The sequence below is a fragment of the Amborella trichopoda genome, chromosome 7 (genome assembly GCF_054954075.1).
Source record: "Amborella trichopoda isolate Santa Cruz 75 chromosome 7, AtrichopodaSantaCruz75HAP2 v2.0, whole genome shotgun sequence".
NCBI lineage: Eukaryota > Viridiplantae > Streptophyta > Magnoliopsida > Amborellales > Amborellaceae > Amborella > Amborella trichopoda.
The window spans coordinates 1,297,754-1,316,494 of record NC_142342.1 but is presented as its reverse complement, the minus strand read 5'-3'; the positions used below and the strand labels follow the sequence as shown (position 1 = coordinate 1,316,494).

Here is an 18,741-nt window from a genome sequence, read left to right as displayed (position 1 = left end):
TTTCCACTAATTGAGGTTAGTTAATCGTTAACTATTTTTATTACAAAATATTATTTACATGAAAATTAAGAGTGTCTATACATCTAAAAAGGGTGCAACTATTAAATATAAATATTAATTGAACCCGGTTTCTATGCGACCAAGCCTGCATATGTAGAAATATGGGCCTCTTAATAATTTGTTTTTGAGATTAATTTTTAAGGACATGTAATCTCTAACATGGAGATCATGAACATGAAAAAATAAATAACTTTTTGAAACTAAAAATAATAATTTTAATAATAAAACATTTGAACCGTTTAGATGGAATACCCACTTTTTTAGACTGCATAGGTAAAAATGCAGTCCAGAAACAATTTTACATATTAATTAGATAAAAATGACTAAAATAACCCAAAACATCTGTGTGCTGACTTTTTACTTCTGTCAAAAATTCTCCAAATCCACCTAGCTCACAGGAGCAATTCCTTCTCTCTTAAATTACTTAAAGATCACAAGTTATGGCATTATCTCTCTTGCCATTCTCCATAACCCCACAAAGAGACCATAATGGATTATTGACATTGAGATTATAGACACTCCAACACCCTTTCCAATGTAGAGAGAGAGAGAGAGAGCATTCAGAGAGAGAGAGGGAGAGTGAGGGGCACATTGGCAGCTCTCTCTCTCTCTCTAAAATACTTCAACAACCCAACTTATATTTTCTCAGTACATGCCTCCTTTTGGAACTCTCTCTCTCCTAAAATACTCAATGATCCAAGTTCCAAAATCTTACTGCACCAAGCCAAACCGGTCCCTCTCTCTCTCTCTAGAAGACCCAATGACCAACTCAAAACCAATGAGAAATTACGTATTTCTCTCTCTCCAAGAATACTCAACAACCGCCTTATCATTCCCCGATACGATGGGGAAGGGCAACTCTCTGATCTTTCCTAAAATACCCAAATTACCCGTCCAACCCAAAACCAAGTGCAAATGGGGAAAGCTCTCTCTCTCTACAAAAACACATCAAGTTTGTCACCTTCTCTCTCTAAAAATACCCAAAATACCGACCCCTCCAAGTAAATCCCAGGGCAAATAGGGAATTCTCTCTCTAAAAATATACTCTCCCTCCCTCTAGAAATACACACTTGACTTTGTACTTTCCATTAGAAAACGGAGGAAAACACATCGACCGTTTTGATCCGCTTCAGCGCGAAGTTTGGGACATACGCGCGAAGCATGCTCTCCTATTTTCTCTCTCTACGTTCGGCGCCTCTCTCTCTAGAATTATTCTCTCTCTCTAAGTTTGGCGTCTCTCTCTCTAGAATTATTCTCTCTCTAAGTTTGGTGCCTCTCTCTCTAGAATTATTCTCTCTCTCTAAGTTTGGCGCCTCTCTCTCTAGAATTATTCTCTCTCTCTCTCTAAGTTTGGCGCTTCTCTCTCTAGCACATTTTCTCTCTAGGGTCTGGCGCCCTGTTTATCCCTCTAAAAGTATTCGGTACTTTCTGTCTCTAAAGGGTATTTGATTTTCTCTCTCTAGAGCTTCGCGCCTCGATTCTCTCTCTGAAGGATATTCCCCACTGTGAATCTGGGGGCTTCTTTCTCTCTCCAGTCGTATTTCTCAGTCTCTCGTCAAGAGCTTTGGCGCCTTCTTTCTATCTCTAGAGTGCATTCTCATTTATGCAGTATCTTTCCAGACCTTGTTGCCTCTCTCTCTCTCTAAAAGGTATTCCCATTGTTTCTCTAGAGCTTGGTCTTTCTCTCTCTAAAGGGTATTTCCCGCTTTCTCTCTCTGACGGGGCCTCATAAAAACCGAGGCTCTTGGCCTTCTCTCTAGAGGTGGTCCCTTTGGAAATCGTGGGTTTGTCTGTTACCTCCTCCAACGTAAAGGAACATGTGGGGAACTTGATTTTTTCACTCATAACTTCTCTCTCTTTCACTTTGGATTCATTCTAAGAATCATGTTCTCTGTCTCTCTCTCTAGGTGGCTATGAGGAAAACCGCAGTTCTGTAACTTTGTGGTCCCTTTTGAGGTTGTGGGGTTGTCTGGTTAAGTCCCATATACTTCGAATTTCGATGGGTATATGCTCCCTAAATAACCAACATCCTCCTTCAATGCTCAAACTTCAATAGATCTCGTGACCTGAGCCAGGTATGAAAGAGAAAGATAAAAATGATTTTAAATTATGTCCTTTAATGGCTTAATTATTGGCCTTGGAGTCAAATGTGTTTTCTGTGTTAGTTTCCTATGTTGCTTGTCAGTTCCTGTTCTTCTAAATCGATTAATGCCATTTCTTTCTCTTGATTTTGATGGGTTTTTCTTTTTTTTTGCTGGTTTTTTGTTTAGGTATATGAAGTTGATATTGTAGTTTCTGGTTCTTGTTCTTCCGGGGTGTGGAATCATGGTTTCTCTCTTTAAATCTGAGGCCTTAGCAGTGATAATGGTGATTGGTAAGTATTGAAGAGGGCTATTCTTTGTTTCCTCTAGATTTGAACTGGCATTTTGGCAAATTTTTCATGGACCTAGACATTTTATTTCTTTCGAGTCTTTTACGCAATGTCTGATGCAGAATTTCAATTGGGTTCTGACATTTTTCATTTAAAGATCAGTGTTTTCCAATTTCAGTCTTTTCTAGTGCTCAACATTTCTTTTTGTTTTGCTCAATTGTTAGAAGTGGTATTTCTTATGTGTATAAATAGAGATTCAATTGTTTCCCTCTCCAGTTTAATCTTTTTGGGTTGTGCTATTTGTTCTTTATGCTGTCATGTAACTCAAGAGTAAAAGCCAGGGCGTCTAAAACAAGTTGTAACTGGGGTACTGAAGTAAATGATTAATAGATAAAAGACTGATTTTTTGCTTTCTATTTGCTGTTATTTTGTTTTCTCATATTTTTTTATGTTTCAAGCTAATTGCATTGGTTGATTATGAATGAAAATCCTGATTGCTTCTATGCATATGAGAGCTTGGCTTTTTCTGTTTTATGTGTATTACACTTGGGAAGTTACAATGACCAAGAACTAAAAAATACTTTTGAGTTTTTGCAATCTCCAAAATGTCTAAGATGCCTTCATAGTGACAATGTGGTGCTCCTATAAATCATTTGTGCTGGTTGGTTTTAATCCAAGTCAAAAGCACTGCCACTGCTTTGTTTCTTTTTTCTTGGTCTTTATAGATTTAGATTTGTGATCCTGAGTGTTATCATTTTAGAATTGGCACTGAAAGAAGCAATTTATGAACCCTTTCAGCATTTGCATCGACAACTGTATCTTGTATCGAGGATGATTTTGATATCTGTAATACCATGGTCAAGAACTGGGCTGCTTCCTCGCTTGATGCTAAAAACAAAGAGGATAAACTGAAGTTGCAGGATTTGCTATTCTTTCTCCACATACCGAGGACTGGAGGACGCACATATTTTCACTGGCAAGTACTATGGTTTTCTGTGCTCGAAGAAATCTAAGACGTAGTTGTTTTCTTTTAAGTAAAGCATCCTCTCTCTCTCTCTCTCTCACACACCTCAATTTTATGGTCTTATAATTTGCCAAAATGTTTTGAGGGTATTCTTGTTTATGCAGCTTCTTGAGGAAACTGTACACTAGCAGTCAGGAATGCCCCCGTTCATATGACAAGCTAAGGTTTGATCCAAGGTAAAAAATTTTCTCTTTAAGCTGTTTGTATCTATAGAGGATTTTTGCATTATTTTGTGATGAGACTCTCCCTTTGGGTCTTGGTTGTTACATTACTAATCATGAATCCATTTTATGGATCAAAATTGCTAACAGATGGTAACCAATGTCTATTTGAAATCAAAGTCTTTTTATCTTTTTTTTTAGGTTGTATCTTAGTATTCCATGAATTTTGTTTGCTTTCCTGTTTTCACTAGTTTTATTGGCAGTGTTAATAGGGGTTCAGTTTTGGATTTATCTTTCTTCTTCCTATTACACGCATATACTTATTTCTATGTTTTGTTTTTGGGTACTTAAAAAAGGGGAATGTCAGTGGGGATTTGGGTCCCTATCCTTTGGTGAGAATGGAGTCCGAGACCTCACCATGAAGCTGGGCAATACTACCGCCAAGGCCCCAGGCCATTCTCAAAAAATATCCATCCAGTAAATTGATGCTTTGACTACAACTAATATGTATGTTCACACCCTGAGAGGGAGGGCACATATTATAGCAGTTCCATTCATACTATACAACATAGTACATTCAGTGTAGGCTACAAGTTTGCTCCGTAGTACTGCATTTGATGCTCGAACTCCTAGCACTCACTGGGACTCATCATTTGATTGATGGATCACGTCTGGTATGCAACATCAATTAAATACAAACAAATGCATTGGCATTTTTTTTGTTTATCACAATATTGTATAGTATGGCCTTTTTAAAATATGAATCCTGAATCAATCATATCGTAATATGTAGCATATTATAGTAAATATATTTGGATGCAATTGTAATGACTGTAAACATGATGCCTTGAACGCTGTGGAACTCATCGCTTTGTCAAGAAGATTAGAAATGTGGAATGCCAAACCATGTCCTTCATGTATTTATGTCCTTTCTTTGAGAGTGAGAGAGAGTTATGTTGTTCTTCACATCTATATTAACATCTGTATTAAAGCATCCTGGACTTATTACTAACAACTTTTTTTATATAGATAGGCTAATGCTTAACAATATTTTAATTAATTCCCTGATGTGGTTCAAAGTCTGTTCTCACTGAAGTAACCAAAAGAAGTTATTGTTATGTGAACTTCCCATATAGCTATTTTTCTAAATTGCTTCTTTTTCAGCAAACCCAACTGCAGGTTGATGGTTACTCACGATGATTATAGTATGATGTCAAAACTTCCCAAGGAGAGGACATCAGTGGTGACCATACTAAGAAGTCCAGTTGACCGAGTCTTTAGCACCTATGAATTTTCTGTGGAAGTTGCAGCTCGATTTCTTGTTCATCCAAATCTATCTTCAGCTACTCAGATGACCCGGCGCTTAAAGCCTAAGTCAAGGGGAGTGAGTACATTAGATATATGGCCATGGAAGTATCTAGTTCCATGGATGAGGGAGGAGCTATTTGCTCGGGTACATTTTTATAAACTTTCTTTCATTCTTTGTTTTGTTTTTGACTTTATCTTATACATCTTCAAGGTTAGTGCTTTATGTGATCCTTTAATGAGAAAGTGTATAGTACACACTATTCATACAGTTTGTAGAGAGTATAGATAGGCTCTTCTCCGCCATCCATCATCGAGGATGAGCATTGGAGACAAGCCTACACTAGATGAACTATACTTGGTATGTATGTTGTGCTTCCCCTACTTGAGCTCCATGTTTACATTATGTATAATAAATCACTCCCAAGGTGTTTTTATTTTCAGTGATTTTGCATGAGGAGCATTTCCTTTGAAGTGAGGTTTTAGTTTTCTAATGGAACTTAAATAGCGAGGAGCAGCAGGACTGAAATTCTTATGTCTAAAATGAATGATAGATCATGATGAGTGATCATAGTCATATCCAACAAATGGGACACTATTTCCTTCTTCATAAGTCAGCAGATGAGTCAGTGGCCCTTCTATGACTGGGACTTGCCTTGTTTTTTTATGTCTTCTGGCTATTGTATGGGGCATCAGGAATGAGTGGAATAGGGCATTGATCACTTGAGTAGGTGATATTGCTGATGGAGGGGTAATTGTTATATTTAGCAAATGTAGTGGAGGTGGATTGGTTTTGTTGAGATATATGTTTTATTAGCATATTTATTAATCATGTCCATAAGGAGGCCAATGATGCAGTTAATGCTCTAAAGAAACTTGGGGAATGTTATCTCTGTATTGATGGTGAGCTGATGTTCTAATTATCCAATTATTCACTTGAATTCTTTTAATGAAGACAATCCCCCATTTATGGCTGCAAAAGAAGCTCTTAAGACCTCTTCCATTAACTATTTTTCTTTTTTTTCTTCATGGCAATAAGAAAGATAGGCATTAAATAGTTCGCAGTCATGGTTCCTCTCTCAATATCTAGCTAATGTACTTCTCTGGTGTTTTCAATTTGGTTTTGGTGTTCTTAAATTCAAGCAATTCAATTTTCATTTAGCATTCACATGCTCATGCGGCACTTTAAGTGCTAGGACATACGAATTTTATTATGAAAATGTGTTTCTATTTTCTTTCTCAATTTTGGGAAAGTATACCATACAGAGACTGTGTTATACCATTCACAGATGAGCATCCAACATCTGTAATAGCAGTTCCATCAAATGTCTGCCATCATGTGTCGAATGGACCTACGGTTCATCTCCACCATCCATTGATGAGGTCTGATGGTGGCTGCCCAGTTTTGGATGGTATAACACACAATTTGTGTATGCTAAACTTTTCTTTATATCTTAGGCCTGCATTCATTGTTGTTATGTCTCGTGTATCAAACAGAGAGATACAAGGAAAGGAGGCAGAGCTATGGAGCTTAGAGAAATTGCAGATACATACAACATGAGAGACATCATGATGCCCTTGCATGTATTTATCAATGAACCTTTAGCTCACGATATCATTCACAATGGAGCCACTTTTCAGGTAATGAAAAAGTAAAATTGCAAGTGTCTTGGTTTATGATGTAAATGCAAAGGAAATGCTTGTGTAATGCAGTGGATAATAAAGTGAGCTAGTTGAACTTTCTCATGGAATATTTTACCATTGATGACTGTTTTACTTTTTTTTGCTTCATAATATCATTTGACATTTTGTTTTAGATACTTAAGTTAGTGCAAGCATATAGTTTTGAAACATGACCTCTTTTTTAGTGCATGTCTATCAATTACATGAATTTATCTTCGAGTGGCACAGATTCTTGGTTTTGTATGTTTTTTTAGCTATGTAATAACTTGAAATAGATTCTTGATTCTTAAATTTGGAAAATCTGGTTGTGCATCTTCTTGACAACATATTAGGTAATCATTTTGAGATCAACATTTGGTTTACCTCATTCTCCTACTGGCATGACAATTCCACCTCACAATCAAAGTTTCATGGTGCTTTGAACCAATGCTATCAAAATTGGTCCAAACTACAAACAATTTTGCTGTTGAATCCAATGTATATTGGAAAGGTGACCAGATAATTTAATATTTTCTGTTTTCCATGAGTTGAAGTAGAAGTTTGAAAAAAAAGACAAAGGTGGTTAATGAAGATTTTAAAAAATATAACTAGCTTATTTTTGAAGCATTTTTGTGATCAATTGGGTATAATTGTAAACAAGTCTTAAAATTATCGAATTAAGTACGTCCCAAGATTGGAATACTATTGTTTTTTGGGCAGTCCAGGGTCTAAAAGATCCCATTCTTTACCATTGTGGAAGGGAAGGTAAAACATGGATCTATCCCAAGTTGCTTTTTCTGGTTGGAGTGCTGGAATGAGCTGATAAAACAATGTGGCAAAATTAGTAAATTTAGTCCAAAATGACTAATTTTCAGTGCTATTGTTTTCTGGTATCCAGATCCAAAGAAAACTGGAAAGTGATTACTTCCACCTTTTGTTGCAATTCGTGTTTGGGGCCAAGCATGAAAATAACTAAAAGCTTTATCATATCCTTGTGTTATTATCAAGTTCTCCCCTTAATTAATGTTATGCACTAGAGGGTTGGGATATTTGATGTCCAAACATTTTAAGGATGAGAGAGTTCATCCTGTGTGGAGAAGATTTGAAGATCCCTGTATATTTATTCTAGCAATCTTAGTGTCTTTTATTTAGTACAGATGGACATTGAGTAGGCTATTGTTTTGTGTCCAAATGATTGACAATTGTTTTGAAGACTGAGAGTGTTTATTTAGTCTTGTTTCGGCCCTTCCTTTACTATAATTTTTTTTTTCCCTTTACTAAAATGTTTTGGTCTATGATTGTCAGATATGATTTAGAGCTTCTATTTTTGCATGGCTTTTTTATTTTAGCTAAGTAACTAAAATGCATATGAAGTTGTTATGTAAGGAAAGTAATGGCTCATAATGTTCATAGTTGATGTGGGTGATTATTCTTGATTGGTCATATTATTATTTTAGACATTTAAGTGTTGATGCTAACTGAGTGTATAGGCCATTAACTCCATTGAATAGCTAAGGAAGTTAAAGAAAAATGAAGCAATGAGTTTGTAGTCTATAATTTGAATACTGGTCTTTTGAAATCATGGCTTAACTATTACATGATAAAATCGTTTTCTTTTGCTCCAATTTTCTTCATTTATGAAACCTCCAACTCAAATTCAGGGATTCAAAACACTTGGGATTGAACTCGTTTCTAACTGGTATTTTCTGATTTCTATGGTTTCTTTGTGTTTTTTACTATATTTTCTCATAAAATATTAACAGGTGGCAGGCTTAACAAATAATTCTTGTATCGAGGAATCACATAAAGTCCGTCATTGTGTAAGAAAGCATTCAGAACTGGGCCAGTATGTACTTGAAGTTGCTAAAGTAAGTAAACAGAGAAAAATTGTAATGATCAATAGGTGCTCATTGTCCTTTATGTATTGAGAAAGTGTAATATATGCACCTGCCCAAGAAAGCAACCCAACGGGAGAAATATTCTAGAGGGAAATATCATTATAATGGTTAAACTACCTCAAAAGGTGTGGTGAAAATTACGTTTGTTACCAAAGTATTTTGCTAAAAAATTCTCAAAATGCCCATATTCAATGTTAGGGATCCTAAACAAGTAGGGCTATTTTAGACCTTTGGTAATTTCTCCCCATAATACAATTGAGGAAAATTATCAAAATGGCCCCTTGTTCCGGATTTGAAACTTGAAACAAGGTTTCTAATGAAAAAAATGTGTCTTCTGGATTTGAGAACCAAAACAAGTGGGGATAGTTTTGTCATTTGGTTTGGCCGCTTGAGCAAAATGATGTAAATACTCTTGATTGTTCAGGGTTCCAAACCTGGAAGAGATTTTAATAAAAGGCATGTTCAGGTTTGGAAACTTAAAAGGGCAAAGGTATTATCATTTGGCATAGGCCATTTGAGTAAAGTTACCAAAATACTGCTGCTTGTTTAGGATTTTCATATTTTGAAAAGAGGCATTTTGGGTATTTTTTAACAAAGCAGTTGAGGAGGTACTTGAATGAATGTTCTTTTTAATGTAACCACTTCATCGGTTGGTTTAACCATGTCATTGATTTTTTGAGATGGTTTGGATCTCAAAGGATCACCATTAAATTTAGCACGAATCTCTAGAAAAGTTATCACATGGGTGCGGGATTTAACTTTTTTAGAGATCCGTCCCAAATTTAATGGTGATCCTTTGGGATCCTACACATATGGGTCGGGGAGGGTCATTTCTATATATATATATATATGGAAAAGTCTTTCCAATGCCTATAGGCGAAAATGAATAGTGATTTCGCCTACCCTCATCACCGTCCAAATTTCATCTCGAGGTTACGATTGTCCGGTAGTGTTTTATTTTTTATTTTTTTTTACAAATCGAAATGACCTGAAATATAGAGGGTATGTATATCTTACTGAGGTGCATTTAATAAAAATATAAAAAGAATTATCCGAGAAATAAAATTGATCAAAATACCCCTGAAACATTTTGGGGGTATTTTGGTCAATTTTTTTTATGTAAAATATTTTTTAAATTTTCTTTCGAAGATTCCCCTATTTTTTATGAATACAAGCTTCAAATTTCAAGTAATTCCGATTTGTAAAAATAAAATAAAAAATGAAACACTATTGGACAATTGTGACCGCGCGATGACTTTCGACGGTGATGGGGGTAGGCGAAATCACTGTTCATTTTCGCCTATAGGCGTTGCATAGTATTTTCATAAATATATATATATATATATATATATATATATATATATATATATATATATATATATATATAGATATGAATTTTGTTAGGGTACTCATGCACATGAGTATTTCTTTATTGTACCCAACATTTTTGGACACTCGATACCCTTACTCCACTATGTAGTAACTTTTTTTGCCTAGGGGTATTTTAGGTAATTAATCAGGGCTACAGTTGAAATTCTTGATAGAAAGAAAATTATTTATTAACTATAGTGGAGGATGACATCACCCACATTGAGCAATGATTGCTTCTAAACCACTAATAAATGCCACTTGTTCCTTATAGAAATATCGATTCTATCACTCCTAATGATGAAAAATACCCTAACCCAAAAATTTTGTATTACAAAACCAGGGTATACGAGTGTCCAAAAAAAGTTGAGTCCATTAAGGAAATACTCATATGTATGAGTATAATCTATATATATAGAAATTCTTGTCCATTAGGTCATCATCATCAATATCTAGTAAAATAATGCATAGTAAAGGAGAGAGATTGGACCAAACCACTTGCTCCATTCCCATCTATCATTTCATGGTTGTCCTAGTGGATTACATTTTTCAGTAGTCCATTGGATTTTATAGTATGTTATATTTTTGGGTCATGTCCCATTCTGGTGGGGTCCACTCCTGTGATCACCGTCCATATTTCCATGGATGGGATGGCCCAGTGGATTGTATTTTTCCTTAGTCCATTGGATTAATATTTTTTTTTTTTTGAAGAGCTCCTAGACTGTTGGATTATAGTTTATAATTATTCATTTTCCAATAGCACAGCCACTCATGAGTTCTTGAATATTACAGAAGAGATTGGATCAGATGTTATATGTAGGGCTTACCGAAAATCACAAAGAATCTGCAACAATGTTTGCTGATGTGGTTGGAGCACAAATCCTTTCTCAGTTACAAGAGTTAGCCAATCAACAAAAGCAACTAGCTGATAATGTAACAGGTAAATGACTTTTCTGGATGGGAAAATGTGTTATAGTCCGACGGTCTACTGAAAACCATAGCCCTTTCCTTGATTGGGGTCATTATCGTCCAACGAGATTATGGATGGTGATTAGAGGGTGGGGCCAACCAGAATAGGACATGACCTCAATGGTGGGTCTATTCCCTCTACAACACCATCATTTTTTTAGGCAGTGTTGACTCCAATGGGCTATACTTTTCTATATAGCGTTTTGGATTATAACACACTTTTGTTTGATTTATAAATCTGGTATTTGTTGATTTTAATAGTACTGCTAAGTTGATCACATTTTTTAGCTTGCCCATTTGTTCCTGATTTTGGAGCGGAAGCAACTCTAAATCTGTGTTTTAATAAATAACACTCAAAGAAGTCAAGTTGTGAACCTTATGTATATCTGGCATATGAGCAGGACCATTATCTTCATTGCAAGATCATGAGACTGAAGATTTAAATAATCTGCAGGTAAGCTGGAATTATGGTCCTCTCCCCGCCCCCTTCCCCAGGCGGTTCTCTATCTCTTTCTCTCTCTCTCTCTCTCTCTCTCTCTCTCTCTCTCTCCATCGATATATACACACACACATAGATATAATCTGCAGGTAAGCTGGAATTATGAACCTCTCCTACCCGCCCCCCGCCTCTCTCTCTCTCTCTCTCTCTCTATATATATATATATATATATATATATATATATATATATGATATCCTTTTTTTAGATACTATTTATGGTCTTTTCCCCAAACAGAGTGCCACCGATGACCAGAAGAATGGTGAAGTTCCCAATGTTGAAAATGTTGATGCCACTAATGAAAATGTAAGGCCAAAAGAATTTGGCATGTCTTGTCTCTTATTAAGCTGATTTATTAAGATAACTCTTTGTTATTTGATTGCTACAATCGCTAAAGGGTAGCTACCTTTGGTTTAAACAGATAACAGTTGCCCAATTGATGGAAGCATATGAAGTCTGTATTTCTAGTTTACGAAAATCACAAGCAGTTCGCCGTGCCTCTTCTCTGAAGAGAATCTCACCTGCAAAGTTTTCAAAAGAGGTAAGTCTTATGAAGATAGAATTTTTTTTGATGTTCTTCTGACCAAATTTTGTTGGTTCGTGTCAGTTTTTGATGAACATAAAACATGGGTTTTTGGTGGTTATTTAAGGGGCTGTTTGGATAATAGTTAATTTTATCAGGAGTGGACCATCTTATCTGAAATTAATACAACTCTTTATAATAATTTTCATCAATTTTTAGCTATTTGTGGATAAAAACAAGTGATTTGCAGCAAATAATTGTGAGTAAACTAAAAGGAGCTTTTCGAAAAGATAAACTTATTATGTAAAACTACTTATAAGTTTATCTCAGATAATTTTATTATGGATGATATTAAACAACAAATTATTGATTATCAGGATTAATTTTATTGAGATGGTGAATTATCAGTGATGATGAGTACATCCCAAGCCCTGCAGATAACTAATTTTGAGTTCTCTAGGATTTTATGTGAATTAGCGCTTGGAACTTATTTGTCAATATACATTGTCTTTGATTTTATGAAGTTTTCTTATACAGTAGCCTAAAAATATGCAGGCACGACGTAATGTACCTGAAAATGTTATCCAGCAAATATTGACATTGAACAGCCTTGATGTTGAGCTCTACAAGCACGCCCAAGCCATCTTTGCAGAGCAGCAGAAACTTCTCATTGATTCACAGAGTAAAGAGGTCAGTCCTTAGTTTTGTACTTAACGTAAAATTTGTAACCAAGCCTACCTGTAATTTTTTCTAAAATTCTTGAATATTCTTAACCATGGCCAAAATGTGGGGCACAACTTTGAGTGATGAAATAATAAGCAAAAAGCTCAAACATGAAAAAAAATAAAATAAATAATATATATATATATATATATATATATATATATGTCCAAATAATAGTTTGGGTGATCAATCATATATCTGGGTGATCAATCAAACCCAGGGTCCTTTGAGCTATTTCCACTCTTGACTGCGGTTGACTGAGTTCTTTGGATTGACTGAAGTATTTCGTTGGCCCTTTTCCCAGAGAAAAACACACTTCTGAAGTATTTGAGGAGCTCCAGAATCCACCATCAAGTGACAATCGAGTTCAGGACTCAAACAGAGCCTAAAATTTCTTCACCAAAACAATATAATCAGGCCAAAACATACAACAGATCCAATGGAATGGTTACCTGCTTTCCCTTTATTCAAAAACACACTCCCACATTTATGGACCCATTGACGCAAAAACCCAATTTGGCCACATTCAGTTATCTCGTTGAAACCCAATGGCCTTGGGCAGTCATGTCAACACACTCCAACATTTATGGACCCATTGATATATATATATATATATATATATATAGAGAGAGAGAGAGAGAGAGAGAGTGCGGTTTGTATAGAGCATAGACTTTAAACAATCAAATTAGAGCCTACCTTCAAATAGTGTCGAGAAATGTTGTTTCACTACTGGAAATCTTTGTGATAGCCTTAAAATATATTTTCATATTTATTTATAAAGTTTAAAGCTTAAAAAATAGTGTAGATCCACAGATCTATGAAAACTTGAAAATCTTGAAAATTGACGGTCTAAAAATGTGTTACAAAATACATTATTTCCAAAACTTTAAATCCATTTTTTTCTCATGTCCATGCATCTTGATGTCGAGATGATCAATTTGAAGATATTTGGGCATCAAAACAACCTCTTCTAGTAAAAATTTTTAGGTGGGCTCAAATTTGATTGTTAGCCTCGGCTCTATATAAACTTTTCCCATATATATATATATATATATATATATATATATTAGCTTATTAGCTCATATGAACATATGAGCTCAACGGCTCATATTGAATCTGGGCCAATCTAACGATCATGGATGTCCAGTAGTATTTGAATTTTGTTTTTTTTTCCACAAATCCAAATCATTTGAAATTTTAGGCCTGTGTTCATAAAAAATAGGTGAATCTTTGAAAAGTATCAAAAAAATGTTTTACATGAAATAAATTGATCAAAATACCCCTGAAAATTTTTGGGGGGTATTTTGATTATTTTTCTTATCGCAAATAAATTTTTTTATATTTTTATTAGGTGCGCCTTGATGAGAATGAGCACACATCTAAATTTCAAGTGATTTGGATTTGTAGAAAAATAAATAAAAGTCAACCACTATCGGACATCCGTGATCGTCAGATCGGTCCATATTCAATCTCGGCCGTTGGGCTCATATGTTCATATGAGCGAGTGGGCTAACCCCAGCTTTTTTCATATATATATATATATATATATATATATATATATATATATATGGAAAAAGTTATATAAGGTTGCAACCTTAAAATGTAGAATTAAAGATGCGCCTCAAAAATCCATGGGAAAGTGTTGTTCTAATGTTGAAAAACCCTCAAATTGAACATTTCGACATTGAAATGTATGAATATAAAAAAAAATAAATTTGAGTTCCAGAACTATTGCATCTTGCAACACATTATCCATTTTCAAGATTTTCATATGTTTATAGATCTACTTGATTTTAACCATTTTTGGAGCTTAAAATTTTATAATTAGATATGAATATAGATTTTCAGATAATCTTAAGATTTTTTTACATTAAAATTAGATGTTATGATAAAATTTGGAGGTATGCCTTAATTGGATTGTTTAAGGTAAAGGTTGAAACCACACCCTATGTGTATATTGTTGTTAACGGCTTAGATTCACTGTTCACCAAATGGACAGCCTATCTTTAGCAAAGATGTCCTAGTCATTTTCCCCTTTTTTATGTGAATTCATTTGCTTTTTTTATTTTGATCACTTGAATGAGATCTGCATGCATGCAAACTATAGGGTCCAATGAGCTCCTACTTTAAAAAGTGGTTTGCCCTACACTATAAGCCCATTGGCTTATCATCATCATTATCATCCGAGTGTTGCCCCAAGCTATTGGCTTATATAATCTATTAATGTTTTTCCTACACATGCATTTGTCATACATATACACACATATATTCATGCTAACAAACAAATATATACATTTTTATAGAGAAATGCATATATAAATGCATATACATATAAACACATAAATATTTACATACCCATAAGCATAAACAGTATCACGATCGCATGCATACATACATACATATATACATACATGCTTACCTGTGTTCTTTCTGTTACACATCCTTACATACATTTTTTTTTCTATTTTACTCTCTCTAGTAATTCTGCTCATTTGTCTTTGCTGTTGTAGGCAAGACTTAAAGTCACCTACAACGACCTACAGTGCCCGCTTTTGAAGGTTTCTTTGGCAGCCATGGCCTTGTTATTCTTGCTGATTTCCATGGTCTTGCTTATTAGGTCTCGTAGAAGAACTTCTAAACTGAAAATATGATCACAATTTGGTTTCAACTTCTCTCTAATTATACAGACCCACTTCTGGGTTTGTCTTCCAAAAGGGCCTGAAAATATTATTTTAATGGCTTCAAAAAGCAGATGCTGGATTTTTCAATTTTCCAGCTTCACAATTTGAGAAGTTTCATTGCATGGGAAATTTAGAAAGATGGGAAAATGGTATTGAGCCCATTTACTAAGAAGATAGGGAGGAGGAAAAACCTCTATCCTGATTTTGGATTTTTGGAGTTGTTTCCTCTTTTGCGTTCTTCTTCTTTTAATGTTCCTCTCTGTTAATTTGGTTAGAGGTGGGAACCGAACTGAAGTTGGGTTCCCAATTATATTGTAAAAATACATTATAATTGTTTAATGGCTTTCAAACATGTTTGGTGTTTCTGAAGTTTAATGTTGTATGGGCAATAAATCACAATAGGATGGGTTTGTTTTGGAAATTCTGGTGCCTGGAAAATAAATCTCTCTCTACTGGTTTATCATTCTGCTGTTACACTAAACATGCAATAGACATCACACAGTCAAATAAAAGCAGTATGAGATCATGAAATCAATTTTTTGTACAATAATGAAATGTTGTAGTTTTCTATTAGAGTGAGATTTCTGTGTCTCTACAGACATGGTTATGTATTTGGAGACTTAAGTGCCATGCAATTTCGGTTAGAAGGCTAAGATTGAGCTAACTATAATGCCATGGATAAATTGTGGCTTGACAAAAATAGCTGCAGCTAGTCTATGACATGGTTGTTGGCTCATTGTGTCTAAACAAGATCAACTAACTATTGGACACTAGACACGGATATCATAGATTTTATGCTATAAGACCATTCACTTTTAGTACAAGGCTTCAAGAACCCTTAGATTTTAAAATTGGATTACAAGAATTGTATCCTTTTAATGTTCAATTGAGAAATTTCTCAAACTTTAACCGAAGTTCATAACACACTCCAACCACTTGATTTCACATATAATAGCTAGGGTGATTATGACTATTTTGTGCCAAGAGAAAACTTTTATGGAAAGTATGTAACAAAATCATTTATTTTTTTGTACAAGGATGTTACACCACTTCTTGCCCTTAGATGTAAAATCAAGTGGCTAAGGATACATAATTGACTCTACACAGTCCAAAAGAAAATTTATCGAGCTTTGTAAAACACCTCAAGCTGTGAGATTCCACCTTCAAGAGTGATATTGTGATCTTTTTGTATCATAGATATCAGTGATAAATGATCTTATACTATACCATCCCAAGTCTTTTATTATATAATGTTCTAAAAATTTGTGTGGAGAGATGTAAAAATTTATCTTCATAAAATACATTAGTACAATAAGTTCAACCATCAATATCGGAGCTAACCAAGCAAACAGTTTCATATTTACTGAAATTTAGTCCTCCCAATTGGGTCCCTAGTGAAAAAGCTTGCAAGACTATTATTGCATGTTTCACAGCAATTATTCCATACCCACATGTGTCCATTGTTAGAATGCTTTTTGTGGATAAAAATCGGCCTATTCCAGAATTGGATCAGGAATTGCCAATCTGGATAGGTAGTTGTCCATGGACATGCCAATTCCGAGTCAGCAATTCCACCCGACATATTAATGCCCCTCTACACCGTGTTATAAAAAAACAAACCCATTATTAAGAAAAGGAAATTTATCAATTTATCCATTTAGCAGTTTATCCATTTAGAACTATTCCAACTCATCACCACGTGTTTCTTTACAGGTATTTTGAAATAAAATCAAAAGATATATGTGTTAAATAGTCAATCTCCTATAGATAATTTGATAAATTTTTACTTAAAGAAAAAATATTCTTACATATCCTTCCTTTTTTCTTTTTTCTGAGTTATCAAATTGCAAATTTGCTCAATCCGGATTAGGGCAATCCATCCCACCCATTAGTGTCTTAGATCACTGCTTTCAAATGCATAGCTAAAAGTACAAAATGCACATATACAATATACATGCATGCCTATACATGAACTAACACTACAATACTGAGCAATGAGTATGAATATGTATGTGAGCAAAAAGTCGATGTTTATTCGCTTTTCATGCATAAAGCCAAAAGGAACGGTTCAAAGAAAAGGGCGGGCGAGGAAATTGTTGAGTGAATAAAATGTTTGATTCAAGAAATTGGAGTTAGAACAACATGTGTGTGTATATGTGTATATATGTGTAAAGGGATGTTGGTTAATAATATTTAGGAAAAAGCTTATATTAGGTTGCAATCTTAAAATGTAGAATATTATGCACCTCAAAAATCCATCATAAATGGTTTGGATGTTGGAAAACACTCTAATTGATCATTTTGACATCCAGATGTATGAATATAAAAATAAAAAAAGATTTCGAGTCCGTGAAATAGTGTTTCTTGCAACACATTATCTAGGCTGTCCAATTTCAAGATTTTCATGTATTTATGGATCTACTTGATTTGAACCATTATTAAAGTTTAAAAATTTTATAATTAGAGATGAAAATAGATTCTCAATCCATATTAAAAATTTTTGAAATCAAAATTATATTTATGGTAAAATTTAGAGGTGCACCTTAATTGGATTGTTTAAGGTTGCAACCTTATGCAAACTACAGCCTAATATTTAACTTCTATAAAATGCAAAAAGTTCCAAGCTACAATATTAGGCCTTAATCATTTCATTTTCTTCAAAATATCAAACCTTTTCAAGTTGTATAGAGTATTTATTGGAAATAATACATTTGAAAGAGTTTTGCTAACTACACTCACATTTACATGCACCCGCACAAAAAAGATGTCCAGGGTTTTTCTACCTTCTTCCAATGGGCATGACTTTTCATTCTCGTGGCCAAAATTCGCTACATGTATTCTACGCAAAAGTCAATAATTCATAATGTAAAATTTATTAGAAATCAAGAGCTAATTACTTAATATGAAACCTATTTTTAGTGGAAATGTATACAATGGGACCATTTACTTCTAATACTTTTGATACAATGCCACAATTATTATTGATCGTTGGATGCGAAATTGAGTGGTTGGGGATGCGTCATTTATTAGGGACAAAGTTCAAAACAAAATTTTTCGAATGTTGTGACACAGTTCAATCTATTACTGTTCACATCCTATGGCTGAAAAAGATCACGACCTCATTGTACCAAGAGTAAATGGTCTCATTGTATACAATTCCATTTTTATTTATTTATTTTAAAGGGTTATGTTGGGGTGCTCACACTATAGAGCAATGTTCGCAAAATTGAACCAGAATGGTTAAGTGGACATGGGGCCAGAAGCGGTTTAATCGGCCTAACAGGTAAACCAGCCGATTCAACTGTTCTAACCAGGCAAGTCCCGAGCGGTCAAAAAATTGTTGAAAAAATAAAAAAGATACAAATTTTTTTACTAAAATAATAAAAACATATAAAGAATGATTAAAATAAAACACATTCAAATGAACTCGAAAATTAATTAAAAAATGAATTTTAAATAATCTATTTGTGCCTAAGGTATTTTTAAAATTTTCTGAAAA

At 34.3% G+C, this 18,741-nt stretch overlaps 1 protein-coding gene across 7 annotated transcripts; it reads left to right on the top strand.

Moving 5' to 3' along the window:
• Nucleotides 1-1,146: 1,146 nt before the first annotated feature.
• Nucleotides 1,147-15,663, top strand: TPST (tyrosylprotein sulfotransferase). 7 transcript variants are annotated; one of them, XM_020668666.2, is made up of 14 exons: nucleotides 1,147-1,709; nucleotides 1,968-2,135; nucleotides 2,331-2,434; nucleotides 3,230-3,407; nucleotides 3,560-3,631; nucleotides 4,781-5,069; nucleotides 6,419-6,562; nucleotides 8,347-8,451; nucleotides 10,642-10,789; nucleotides 11,220-11,272; nucleotides 11,553-11,621; nucleotides 11,737-11,856; nucleotides 12,394-12,528; nucleotides 15,072-15,663. In XM_020668666.2, the coding sequence occupies exons 3-14, from the start codon at nucleotides 2,386-2,388 to the stop codon at nucleotides 15,210-15,212; spliced, it is 1,503 nt and encodes a 500-aa protein (XP_020524325.1). In that variant the 5' UTR covers nucleotides 1,147-1,709; nucleotides 1,968-2,135; nucleotides 2,331-2,385; the 3' UTR covers nucleotides 15,213-15,663. The 7 variants fall into 7 exon arrangements, with proteins under 7 accessions (XP_020524325.1, XP_011624271.2, XP_088728120.1 ...); XM_011625969.3 differs by having other exon boundaries at nucleotides 1,148-1,879; XM_088871994.1 differs by lacking the exon at nucleotides 15,072-15,663 and adding an exon at nucleotides 12,866-13,018 and having other exon boundaries at nucleotides 1,148-1,709.
• The last annotated feature ends 3,078 nt before the right edge of the window (nucleotides 15,664-18,741 follow it).

Bases quoted from the DNA above. Each gene is read 5' to 3' on its own strand.
- TPST (XM_020668666.2), top strand. From the start codon at position 2,386: ATGGTTTCTCTCTTTAAATCTGAGGCCTTAGCAGTGATAATGGTGATT. The intron at 2,435-3,229 runs GTAAGTATTGAA...GAACCCTTTCAG, and splicing joins AGCAGTGATAATGGTGATTG to CATTTGCATCGACAACTGTA. The intron at 11,857-12,393 runs GTAAGTCTTATG...AAAAATATGCAG, and splicing joins CTGCAAAGTTTTCAAAAGAG to GCACGACGTAATGTACCTGA.